This window comes from Nyctereutes procyonoides, unplaced genomic scaffold, assembly GCF_905146905.1.
Source record: "Nyctereutes procyonoides isolate TBG_1078 unplaced genomic scaffold, NYPRO_anot_genome, whole genome shotgun sequence".
NCBI classification, from domain to species: Eukaryota; Metazoa; Chordata; class Mammalia; order Carnivora; family Canidae; genus Nyctereutes; species Nyctereutes procyonoides.
Genome location: NW_026575082.1, coordinates 21,552,923 through 21,566,452, shown reverse-complemented (window position 1 = coordinate 21,566,452; position 13,530 = coordinate 21,552,923). Strand labels below are relative to the sequence as shown.

The following is a 13,530-nucleotide window of genomic DNA, read 5'->3' as shown; positions in this document are numbered from 1 at the left end:
AATAATTACTGAAATACTGATTTTTGCATACACCACCCCTAATCTCACTTACTTTTGACTTATGATTATAAGATAACTACAACAGGACATGTAGCCATTACAAAATAAAATCTCCCTCTTTTAACTATCCCTTAGTTCTAACACTTGTTGTTCACCAGTTTACTATTGGGTTATCTTTCCTGGTCATTTAGGAGCTCATTTTTCAGTAGTTCAGTAGTTCAGGATCACGCGAAAAATGCTCCCTGGTTGCATATATGTTGATAACAACTTGGATGTGCCCTTTATACTTAGAGTTAACTTTTGTTAACTATAAAATCCTTGAGTCACATTTTCTTACCTTGGATATCTCAAATAAATGACTTCAGTTCCCTCTGGCATAAAATGTGACTATCCAGAAGTCTGATCATAACTGAAGTTTCCCCCCTTTCAAGGCATGTATTCTTTCTGTCCAGATGCCTTAAAGATTTTTTTTTTAACTCAGTAGAAGTTTCTTGAATTATGCTTTTTAGTATTTGTTCTATTCCCCCTTTTTTTGGTTTTCTTCCTCAAGAACAACTATTACTTGTTGGTTAGACTTTCCTTCTCTTCTATTCATCACTCTCTCCTGCGTTCTCTTTTACTCTTTCTTAATTTATTTTTGTTTAGTTTTTTCTTGTGCTTGTTTGTTCATCTAGTTACTCTTTATTTTTATTTATTATTTATTTATTTATGATAGTCATACAGAGAGAGAGAGAGGCAGAGACAAGGCAGAGACATAGGCAGAGGGAGAAGCAGGCTCCATGCACTGGGAGCCTGACGTGGGATTCGATCCCGGGTCTCCAGGATCGCGCCCTGGGCCAAAGGCAGGTGCCAAACCGCTGCGCCACCCAGGGATCCCACTCTTTATTTTTAAAATTATTTTTTTGCTTACACATTCTTTCTTGAATTATGTCACCTCCTTTCTGAGGTGTTTTTTTTTTTTCCTAATTGTAATTTATGTTACTCTTACATATCTGGCATTTAATTTTCTTACTGTTGTTTATTTAGCTCATTTCAAAATAATAAATTACAGGTTTGATCTACTTTCCTTGTGTATTTTCGATGTCTTTTTGGGGTGTGCTTGTCTACAGGAATGAGACTCTCTTCAGTTTATTTTGTTATTTTATTAAACTCAACAGATTTTTGTTGCTTACTTTCTTTCACATGACCTGTCTCCTTACATTCCCAGATGTATTTAGAAAAGACCCTGGATTTTCTAAATACACAGAGCTCCTCTCCTGTCTTTTTTTCATTAGACCAGAGCTGAGGCCTCAGCAAACGGTAGCCTGCTGGCCATACCAGGTCCTATTTTTGTTTGAACCCCACTGAAGTAAGAATGATTTTTACATTTCTGAAGATGATTTTTTTAAAAATTTTTTATTTATTTATGATAGTCATACAGTGAGAGAGAGAGAGAGAGAGAGAGAGGCAGAGACACAGGCAGAGGGAGAAGCAGGCTCCATGCACCGGGAGCCCGACGTGGGATTCGATCCCGGGTCTCCAGGATCACGCCCTGGGCCAAAGGCAGGCGCCAAACCGCTGCGCCACCCAGGGATCCCCTGATTTTTACATTTCTGAAGAGTTGTATAGGTAAATACATGACAGAGACGATGTGGTCTGTAAAGCCAGAGATTTACTATCGGGGCCCCTTACAAGGAAAGTCGGTCAACTCCAGAAACACACTAAAAACTATATGGCAGCTTGGTTTCCAAATTTCATGACTTTTCTCTCTTCTACTTTTATCTGGTCTTTCTCTTCCCTTCATTTCTGTTGCTTCTGTGTGCTCAAATTGTAACTCTGGTCCCAGGAGTTTATTCCCAGTCTAAGTCCTGTCCTGGAGAGGAGATTGCCATCTAGTTTTGAGTATTGATATTTACTGTCCTCAGATTGGTCTGCTGCATTTGCTATCATTAACTGATAACTATTTTAGAATTATCTTGTTTTGAAGTTTGATGCTTCTCTCTGATTTCTCCTACACCGATGCTGATAACATACAAGTCCTAAGGTTACTGGTGGTTTGCCCACAGGCGCAATTGTATTTCAGAGTTTGGGGTATAGCTTGTCACCTACTTTTGTTGTAACTGTCTAAATGCCTCCGGTTGTCTATCTAGTCATTCAGTCTCTTTTTATGTGGATTCAGGAAAACTAAAAACTATATTGTCACCACTGCCACTTTCTTCCCAGGAATCAAACTCACTCATTTTTAAAACAATTTACTTAATAAATTACATTAAATTTTATTGCAGGAAAATGTTTACCCTGGATATTTCAGTAACTACATAAATCAGCATGTTTATTTTCTTTCTGTTTTTCTCCAGAGTCAAGTTCCCATTATGTAATCTCCCTAAAAGCTTTTAACAATGCAGGAGAAGGAGTTCCACTTTATGAAAGTGCCACCACCAGATCCATAACAGGTAAGCTGAAATAGTCAATCCTCTTGTGACAAGGTAGTCAGTGTTTGAGTGGTGGTGGAAAAAAAACAAAACAAAATAAAAAACAAAAACTCCCACAAACATAAAGCAAAATAAAACAAAATACAAAGGAAAAAACAAACAAACAAACTGTATGCCGTCATGTTCTGAGCCTTAAGTGGGTATGCATAGTTGTGTATGCATGTATATACATATACACACACGGGTTCCTTATTTTCTTGGTTTACAAAATTAAGTGAGAGGAAGTCAGTCTATAAATTAATGCATAGATCTCTCCTTCTCTCAGTAGCTCATATTGTGGTGTCTTGATACCATTCTTCACTCTCCTGAACATCTTGTCTGATTTTGCAAATCAGTACAATTTAGGCAGGCACTATGCAAAAAGCTACCAACTGCCCGGCCCAAGTGACCACTTTCTTCTCTACAGAGGATCCTTCAAACTACTGTGACAAGGAAGGACTGACCTGGACTAGGCTGAGTAGACAGGTGGCTTTCTCCTGAGCCAGGCCTATAGGTCACTCCAACAGTGCCCAGAGCCTATGACATTGAAAGGACTGGCTGCTTCCAGGGTTTGACACCTCTAGGAATTCTTATGGGAGTTGGACTGGAAAGGCAGCACACAAGAGAAAAAGAGCCCAAGGAACTCAGAAAGGAATGGATACGAGAATGAGATTCACACAGACTGTTTGTGAGCAAAGCTGGGCGTACCCATAAATAGAACACCACCTCTGGGGGCTGTTAGAGTCCGTGGAAAGTCACATCACCAACCCCAATAGCCTTTTGTCTGAAATCTGAAAGTAAAACCCAAGAGGTCCATCTTCTTAATGAATTCTTTGATCCTGCCCCCTTTCAAAACCAACCAGCCTCAGACCTCATCTAACTCATCAGTAACTTTCACCTCAATGAGAATAAAGGGTCTGAGATCAGGATTTCATAGTGAACACTAGAGAACGTGAATAACTACTGGGTGCCTGAGTATGAAGTCCTGACAGGGAGGAATGAATCAACATAGAACAAACAGTGGGGTCTGTGATTTCTGCCCATCACCTCAATTTATATAAACCTCGGTACGGTGTATTTTCCAGACCCACAAGCTCCATTCAAAGACTATCCTGAGAATAACAGTTGTAAAGTGAATTCATGGTTGTTACATGATGGTTTCTCAATATACACCATCACTTAATTGATTTCAACCAGATTTTCTTGTAGAGCAAAGTTATTGTTCCAGAGTCTCCTGGAATCTTTTGCTTCTGTTTTCAAGGTCTATGACCTGCCTAAAGTGGTATGCAGAATATGGGAGGGCGGTATGTGTCTGTATTAATTTATCTGTGGAGACAGTATGGCTCTCTCATTGTTATCAAAGGGGTTCATGCCTTCCCCAAAGGGCAAATAAGAAGTATTACCCAAGAGAATGTCTAATAACAAACATATTATTCCTAAATGCCATGGAGGTCCAGAATAGGAAACCATGAGAGAACATGATGGAGGATGTCTAGAATTTTCATTTCCCTTTATTCTCTTGTTCCACCAGCAGCGAGATTCTTTGGGAGCTAGCAGGCCACTTGAGCTGTACTTGTCCTTTCCATCATTTGTACTTAGTAAGCCATCTCTTTCCCACCTGTGGTTAAAGATGTTGAGCACCTGTTCATCAATGTGACCTTGAGCTTGTGCTCAGACCACACAAATTAAAGTATGACTAGTCTTTTCGAACACTATTTTCTTACCAAAACCAAAGCCCACAAATAAGGGATACTCAGGTGACAAAAAAAAATGAATTTTGAGCAGAAAGTAGTAGTAAAAATAGAGTTTAGATAAACCGAAGAGAAGTTGCTCATAAGGAACCATTTGGGGCATCAACTTCTGACTTCACATTTGTTACCGTTCCTTAATCCTCAGCATATGGCATTCCCAGAGTGGTTTCTAAAACACCAGTGATCCATAAGACTATTTTTCCCTGATAGAACTCTAATCCTAATGACTCTGGGAAATGAATGGATACCAAAAGTTGGAAATCATGTGAGGCATTTTCTTATTGAAGTGAAGTCAGTAGGGGGTTGAAAGCAAATGAATAAAATCGGTCCTTTCTAAAGGGAAAGCATACAATTTTCCTGGATTTGGCAGACTTATTTTATTGTGTTTCCACACATTGTGAAGAACAAAGGACAAATAAATGGAATCAAAGGTTAAGGTTCTGGAAGAAGTTCTATCAATAAATGTGTCATAGTGCCACAGAGAGGACATTCTCTGCCTCTGACTTCCGCAAGTATTCCCGTGAGCAGACTTGGAAGAGGCCCGCATAAAGTAAATTAAAAAATCAGGGGCAATAAATGGACCAGGGTGGAGTAAGCATCAGGCCATGATGATTTCCAAAAGCCCGTGCTCTCAGGTGTTGGGATGCTCAGGAGCCTCATCTCATCCTGAACACACTAGTATTAGAGCTGAGGAAAGTTTCACCAGGTCAAATGGACATGTTAAGAGTTTAGTTTGTGCAGTAGAGCTTTTTAGTTCTTATGGTTGCAAGAACAAGACATTCTGGGCCTGGAAAAAGAAAGAAGGCAGGGGAATAAGGAGGTGTGTTGTCTGAATTTGTTTATTCTCAACTGTTTTATCCATGTCTGAATGAAGTATAATCCAGATGTAAAATCATGTGATTATTTTAAAAGCTTGTTTTGAACTTTAGAATGTGAACTGAAAATTCATGAACTCTTACCAAAACATTTATTAGGAATTGAATAGGCTTCTCTTTTTAGCAACAGTTGTGAGGCTATGTTTCGTCTTTTTAATTTTTAATTTTAGTTTTTAATCCTGAATAAAACCACTACAAAACAACAGCATATAAGGCACCTAAAAACTGGGAAGAAGTCATTTAGCAACAAAAAAATATTTTTTTTAACAACAACAACCAAAATAGCTTTTAATATACTCATTTTCTGTCCGGAGAGAAAGGTAGTTAGTGTATGAAGCATGTGTGTGTTTAGAGTAGTACTCGCTAACCACTAGAACATTCCACTTTGTTGAAAAAGCTCTATATATCTATGGTATCCAAGATGATAGATTGGCTTATATGGCCGTGGGATACTTAAAATTGACTAGTGTAACAGAAGTGATTTTTAAATTGTATTTAATTTTAAATAATTAAAATTTAAATTGTCCATGTAAGTAGTGGCTCTTGTATTATTAGTACAGATCTAAAGGAGATGGCAAGTAGAATGACAAGCCATGCCTGAAAACAAATTTCCTTTAAAAAGTCTAGAGAAACTTGGCCAGGGATAGAAAATCTTAAATTATGTAAGCCCACAGATAAATACCAACAAATATTACTTAAAATTGGAGGGATGCATTCTATGGAACTGAGACTCCAAGAAACTCAGTAAGTCATGAAGAATATACTATTATAAAATCCGGAAACAGCTAGATTGAATGTTAGCATTTCTTGAAGGAGAATCACTACTTTTCAAAACCTTATATATGGCACCTGTGGCAGATTATTAAATTTGTATGGGTTTAAAAGCCAAGTTAAGCAAAGAAACAACAAATATGGCATAACATATTATGTAGGTTGGTCCAAAAAGATGTTTGTGATTCAGAGCAGTCTTCCTGTGTGTATAACATTCTTTTTGGAAAGTCGGTTAACGATAGAAAGAAGGGAGGCAGCACCTGCTTCAGTTTGGCCAAACACCTGCCACCAGTGTGCCAACCTAATGACTGATCAGGGATCCTCCCAGAGGCTCTTCAACTCCCCCTTCATCATTTCATAAATCCATTTGGGTTTAAAGGAGCCCTTAATAAAAAAGACACATCAAAGGAAAATATGGAAAGCCTGGGCTCTGTCATTAAATTTTAAACACACATTTTTCTTTCTCTCTCTCTCTCTCTTTTTTTTTCTTTCCCTTTGTTCTATTTTTTTGTTTGTTTTGTTTTCAGGTTTTATATTTTTCTCCAAAGACCACAGCCCAGTAAACTACTAAATAATTCATTGGAAAACAGAGCAATGTATAGGGGATAGGTATTTGAAATACAGTGGACAAAGTGAAGTCATCATCAAAACCAGCCAGCAGCTGCTGTGCTTGGAACCCGGCTATTTAAAAATCTAAACTCTGTGTGTACACTGCTTCAGACACTCTACATTTTAGCAGGTCATCTCCCTAAATGTCATCATGTGCCTAGCCTGAGGGCTTTTTGTTGTTGTTGTTAGTGAAAATACCTATTACATGATTTAAAGGTAAAATTTCAAAAACTGAACAGTCTTAGGAATAAAATAAAAGGCTCAAAATTGGACACTTACTATGACCACAAGATAAGTTCTTCTAATTCTGATATCCTCAGCCTAAAAATGAGTACAAAATTTTTTAGAGAATTTTATAAAACCACACGTGTCATTATGCAGGTTCCGATTATGCTAATCATGATCAAAGCCTGTGTGTACCTCACACAGTTCCTTCTGTCTCCCCAGTCAATAATATAAAGTCTTCCCATGAACCTGACATTTTGGAACAAGTAATATGAACTATAGGTATGACTTAAGAGTCTAAAAACTTAATTACTCTGTGGGAAAGTGGGTAAAACAGACACTTCCATACTTTCTTTAAGGATTTCAATCTGAGAAAGCCTGCCACACCAAGTGCTAGAGGAAAGTTAGTTGTCACCAACGTATCATTGGCCCACATGGACCATGGACTTGGTCAATCACGCTTTACGCAATCATAGCCATAGACGGATTGCTGTAGACCGAAGGACCCTTTGGGCTTTATTATTTGTTTCTTGTCTGAACAATATTTACACAGATAAAGCCTAAGCAACGATGAAAGCATTAGAGAAACCAAATCAAGTGATAAAAGGAGAAAAACAAGCATAAAAAACAGTTATTATATAGGCATTTATTTCCTTTACAGGAGGAAATAAAGCAGACGCTCCTTTTGATCTTGTTATTTTCAGTTATCCGTATAGTTATAAAACTGACAAGTCCTATACTAGACCCTGGAAGAAGCAATGTGCAACACTCCAAGAAGAAATGGACTTTTAAAATATATAGCTAGAAATGACCACCAAAAGTGGAGTTGATAAAACCACTGTAAGGAAATGAGTGAATTACGGAAAATAGTTATTTTTGTAATATAGCAATACTGTTTCTAACGAGTTTTCCGATTGAATTAATTGTATTTTTTTCTGTTCTTCTCATGTTCCCTTTCATCATTATTGCCATGCATTTAACTCATTGTGATGTGTTACCACTGATATTTCTTTTTTTAACTCTTTTATTTATGTATTTATTTGTTTGTTTCATTTGGCGGGTTTTTAAACCCAGATCCCACTGACCCAGTTGATTATTATCCTTTGCTTGATGATTTCCCCACCTCGGTCCCAGATGTCTCCACCCCCATGCTCCCACCAGTAGGTGTACAGGCTGTGGCTCTTACCCACGATGCCGTGAGGGTCAGCTGGGCAGACAACTCTGTCCCTAAGAACCAAAAAACATCTGAAGTGCGACTTTACACTGTCCGGTGGAGGACCAGCTTTTCTGCGAATGCGAAATACAAGGTGAAGTTCTAATTGATAGTGTAAACTTTAAAATGAATTGTCATTTGCTTAATACATTGTTTTAAATGCTTCCTGGACTGTCATGAGTCATTTTGCTAGCAGTGGCACTAAATGGAAAACAAAGCATTTTAGTAACTCAATATCTAAAATTAGAATGGGAATAATTGTATCTTAGGAAACAATTCTAAGGCAAGGTAGAAAAAACATCAGGAGATGCAAAAGGTTATTTGAATTCCACCAGATGCTGCATTTGTATAAATAATTTGATTCTGTACAAGGGAATGCTGTTTTCCTTTAAAAATAGCAGGGCTCCACATTAATTTTCGGGGTATATTCGGGTGTCTTTCTTTTTATTTGGAATCTAGATTGACACCAAAGGCAACCCTATTAATGTTACAGAGACCCATTTTATAGTGTGTATGACTGGGAACACAGCTGGAAGATTTTGCTATAAAGTCCTTCGAAAGCACTCTAAGCCATTGGCATCTACTTCCTCAATTAGCCTTGAAGCACACTGATGTGGCGAAGGAAACCACAGTGCACACTCCCCTTTAACTAATTTGAATTAGACCAACCCTTTCACGGAGTCATCCCACAACCCTACTAAGAGCTCTGTAGCAATAGATATTTGAGGCATTGTCTTTACTACTTTTAAATCCCTGTCAGCCAGCCTTAGCTACCCCAGCAATTAGTTCAGTACAGGGACAATTCTGTCACCTCCTAAGCCTGCCACAATGTTAGTACATACAAACAATGCGTAAAATGTAGACTAAAATGAGAAAATCAACGAGGACCGTCAAGTACCTACTACTACGTACCCAGAACTGTACAAGATTATAGAGGCAGTTAAAAACACTGTTGAGATGTTGCCATTTAACATGTTACATGTAATTTTAGAATGAGTAAGGCACTCAGTTCCATTGATATACTTCAAAGAACTGCTAAGTGACTCAACTGAGATAATATATATCATTATATATATACATATAATGATACATAAAATAAAAGCTTCACAAGATGAAGAAGATAGCTTTAAAAATAAGATCATACATGGTATCCAATAACCAAGGAACCAAGGGTTCAGTCCTGGCACTCCAGCTTCTTCAGACGCCCCTTATCTGAGAAGGGAAGATCCCTTTCCTTTACCACTCTACTGGGGTAGCTCTCAGAGAGAATTCGAATCTCTTGACATTTTATCCAGTGTTATTTCCACTAAACCGCCATCTTGCGTAATCTAGCCTCTACTCAGTGGTGATTTCAGGGATGGCAATACCCTTTGGGAGTGTCTGACTCTAAAGGCCCTGAAGATAAAGCCAAATCCCACCAATAATACTGTAAATCTGCCTCTTCCCTGCTGTAGCCATGCTGGATCTGTTTCTAGTCTCTTTCAACTTTTAACTGGTATAAAATTCACATTTCATCATAAATCAGTTTTTAGTTGAAACCGTTTTAAGAAGCTTTCTTTGGTACTGCCGCCCTGCTAGGTCAGGTATTTGGAAAAACTCTCCAGGCAAGTCCAAAATAGTATCATTGATATAACATATGTTTTAAGTACCCTATCCATCTCCTTGCAGTATTAGATTTAAGACTCCCCGGAACTATAAATAAAGATAACATTATCAGATAAGACAACCAATGAAACATATGAGAACATTAAAAAAAAGTCTCTCTTTATATATATACAGATTGCCCAATTCTAAGTTTACCTATAAAAGACTACTTTTAAAAATGTTATGCTCATAATTGCTGTACTTTGTCGATACATCCATTTCACAGAATGGCCATGGGTACTTTGCCAGTATGTGAAATGTTCTGAAGGACAATAATTGTTCTCTGAGGAATGGCTTAAGTTCCAGAATTTCTTGGGGCAGATTATTTCAGTTGATTAGTTAATACAGCAGATATGGAATTACTGAATCTCACAAAGAGTGCCTGTAAAGGAAGACTCAAAACAAAAACTATTCCTTGTAAGCAGAGGCTGGCTTCTCTCTTAGATTGAAATTTAGGAATAAAAGAAAAGATTTTAAATATTCCTCTTCCCACGGTCTTCTCTGACCTAAGACTTTCAGCTACTACAATTCCGTCCCCACCTCCCCCACCCCCATACACACTCATACTCTACGTCCTCACCCTGAGAAGAAGAGTGTTACAGGAAAGGGCAGGGTAAGTTGGAGAGCAAGGATAAACACATCAAGCCCAGTAGAAAGCAATACAATAAGCTGAAATTTTACAAATAATGGTAATAGAATGCTTTGGTTTTATATTGTGAACTCCTCAAACTACTTTCATACCTATTACTTCATCTCACTCCCCACTGCAACTTTATAAGGTAGGCAGACCATACACAAGATACAGGGGGAAAAAATAAATACATGGCATCTAATGACCTGGGTGCAAGAATTGGCTGTGTCCTGTCCTGTCACTGAACTTGCTCAATCTCATTTTTCTCAACTGTATGTTTGGAATATTCACACTTACTGTAAAAAGAGTAAGATTCTCCATAGTTAAGCATGTATGTAGATCCCTTTATGAAGACAGCAGTAGGTTGTGTAACTTGAAAAAGATTTCCCGTGAAACTGCAGCTGGAGCTCAGGTGACCTAGTGGCATTATCCAAAGTTATCCTCACAGGAGTGCCCTCTACTTCATTTAATCCCAAATCAAGTTATATCCCAGACATTTATATTTTGGTTGTCTAAAACTCTGTTTTGATTTTCCTTATCAGAAGGAGGAATCTTCTATAATTTACTTCCTACTAAAATGATTAATCACATGATGTTTTATACGTATTTCTATTCAAAGGACATTCACTGAGTATTGATTGGTGATTGCCAGATATAACATGGCTATTATCAGAAGATACAAAGACTGAGTCTTGCACACCCTCAAGATACTCCAAATTCCATAGGGAACTTAACACCTGCCTAAAGTTATATATCATATTAGCAAATGCATGAAATATTGTAGCTAACATTTACTGAATATGTTCTCTGGACCAGATGCAGTATTTTACTTTACAGACTCTTTAAATAATACTGGGAGCTCAGTGCTATGGTTATCTCCATTTTACGGATGAGGAAGAGAGGCTCAGAGAGGTAGTATCTATTGTATTCTATGCTCACAAAAATAACTGGCCATGATTTTTCCAAAGTACTTCTAAGCTAATTATTTGTTCTGAGCAATAACTTTCCATGAAGTTCCTGAGAAAACCCAGTGAATTCATGGTATTTTACAGAATGCAAGTGTGTCATTCTAAAACACAAACAAGGACAGTGTTGCTTAGTGTCCTCCCAAACACTAGTGATGTTTATGCTCGGAGACTAGTTTTTTAAAAAGTATGATTCTTTCCTCCTAGCTGAAATATTTCTCATTGCCCCATTTCTCCCCTTATCTCCATTTCTAAGACATAAAGGTGTTCATGATACTAAAGGAAGACAAGATTGGAAGTTATATAACAGCATGCCAGGTACTAGCTGCCCATGTCATGTTTTATTTGATGGAATTCTATCTTTCTGATGCTGCACAGTATTTTTACATTTACTTAGGCCTACATTTTTACAGCTATTTTTAAGAAGAGCTTCTGATAGATGTTTATGAGGTCATCACTTTAACGGGATGGATGGGCACACCGTCAAAATGTTATTAGTACAGTTAAATATTTATTTGGTTTTGTAATGAAATGTAGGATTTTCATAGCTATTATCTAAGGATTCATAGTAGAATAAAAAAGATATGCCACACTACAGTAGTATAGGAGGAGTTAGGTGTGACATAGGTGGTGGAAAAGAGCTTTCCTTGATTTTCTAAACATAGATATGTAATAAATGTAATAAATATACAAGTAAAATGAAATATTAAACTTCGGAAGAGGATCAAGATCTAAATACCAAGCATAAATTGATACTTATAAGAGGGATAAATCGGCAAAATTTTCCTGGTCATATGGAAAATATTCAATTAACCTGGATGATCAACCATTTTTTTTTCCTTATTTCCATTTTGATCTCTTGAGTAAGCAATAAAAAATAGATAATTTATTTCCTACTAAGACATCTGTAACCGCTATTTAAAAGACAAAGAATGAATTCAAAAGACAAATAGTAATACTAGTATAATCTTTAGTGTTAGTGTTCTAAAACAAAACAAGGACAATATTGCCTAATGGCCTCCCAAATACCAGTGTTTATGCTCAAATAGATACTTATCCAATATGTAGTTCTCTTCCTAATCAATTGCTCCAGTGACCATACTTACATGTGTGTTTAATGTGAACTTTACATAAAAAGAAGACTACACAGATACAACATTGCTTTTGTTTATTTTCTTTATAATAGCCAAACAGATTCTCGAATCACTACAGTTTTGTGCTATAAAATTTTTTTTAAAAATCACAAGCAGTAGAACTCTAAATGTTAATTTTATTACCAGTGGAAAATAATCATGAAAATCTATTTGCAGTATCTATTGAAAAAAGGATTTTGATTATTACAAATAAATTAAAGTTAAAATTCAGATTACCGGGGATCCCTGAGTGGCGCAGCGGTTTGGCGCCTGCCTTTGGCCCAGGGCACGATCCTGGAGACTGGGATCGAATCCCATGTCGGGCTCCCGGTGCATGGAGCCTGCTTCTCCCTCTGCCTGTGTCTCTGCCTCTCTCTCTCTCTCTCTGTGACTATCATAAATAAATTTAAAAAAAAAAAAAAAAAAAAAAAAAAAAAAATTCAGATTACCTTAAAAATGGAATTGATAGAAGCAAGCAGAATTGGTCCTGACACCGTGGTTATTGCCCTACTTGGGAAAATTATCAGCTAGCTGCCTCTCTGAACAACATCACACTTGATTTTATTCATCATGTTTTGAATGTACAATCAGCCAGTGTAAACTGGTTGACAGAAAGGAAGTAGAGCAGTAGAGCCAGGGCTGTGCCTTAGCTCTTATGCTATTTGGAAATAGAAATAGACTCCTTTGTTGTTGTTGTTGTTGTTGTTGTTATTTGATAGTCTCTTTACATGTTTGCATTTACCAAATTAATAGAGTTCATCTTTTTTCTTTGGTTATTCCCCACTTGTACAGTCAGAAGACACAACATCTCTGAGTTACACAGCAACAGGCCTCAAACCCAACACGATGTATGAGTTCTCGGTCATGGTAACAAAAAACAGAAGGTCAAGCACATGGAGCATGACTGCCCATGCCACCACGTATGAAGCAGGTATGTGAAGAAAGTCTTGCTTCCAAATTTCTATTTTTGTAATAGAATATTTTGATGGTGTTTCCCATGTTTTGTGGAAGTTGGAACATACATGCACTATGATGGTCTAAGTTATGCCTTATCCTGCCGAAAACATTTTATACTTTGTAGTTCAAAGCACTTTTATATCAAGTATCATTGTCCCCACTCTAGAAAACAAAACAAAACAAAACAAAATGAGTCCCCAGTGAATTGAGTAATCTAGTTTTAATCTGGGCATTAACTCCAGAGATCTGAATATAAATCTTTTCTTTGACCCCTTTAAATAAAGGCAGAAATCCATGCACTGAACT

The 13,530-nt window shown here is 37.3% G+C and overlaps 1 protein-coding gene across 1 annotated transcript in view; it reads left to right on the top strand.

The window, feature by feature from the left end:
* LOC129514498 (netrin receptor DCC) overlaps positions 1-13,530 on the top strand; it is a gene marked incomplete at its 5' end in the record, with an annotated part of 702,567 nt that overhangs the window by 576,547 nt on the left and 112,490 nt on the right. Inside the window, 3 exons of the mRNA XM_055333118.1 lie at positions 2,337-2,432; positions 7,756-7,988; positions 13,060-13,198. Coding sequence (XP_055189093.1) covers positions 2,337-2,432; positions 7,756-7,988; positions 13,060-13,198 — 468 coding nt within the window. The remainder of the gene's footprint in view (positions 1-2,336; positions 2,433-7,755; positions 7,989-13,059; positions 13,199-13,530) is intronic.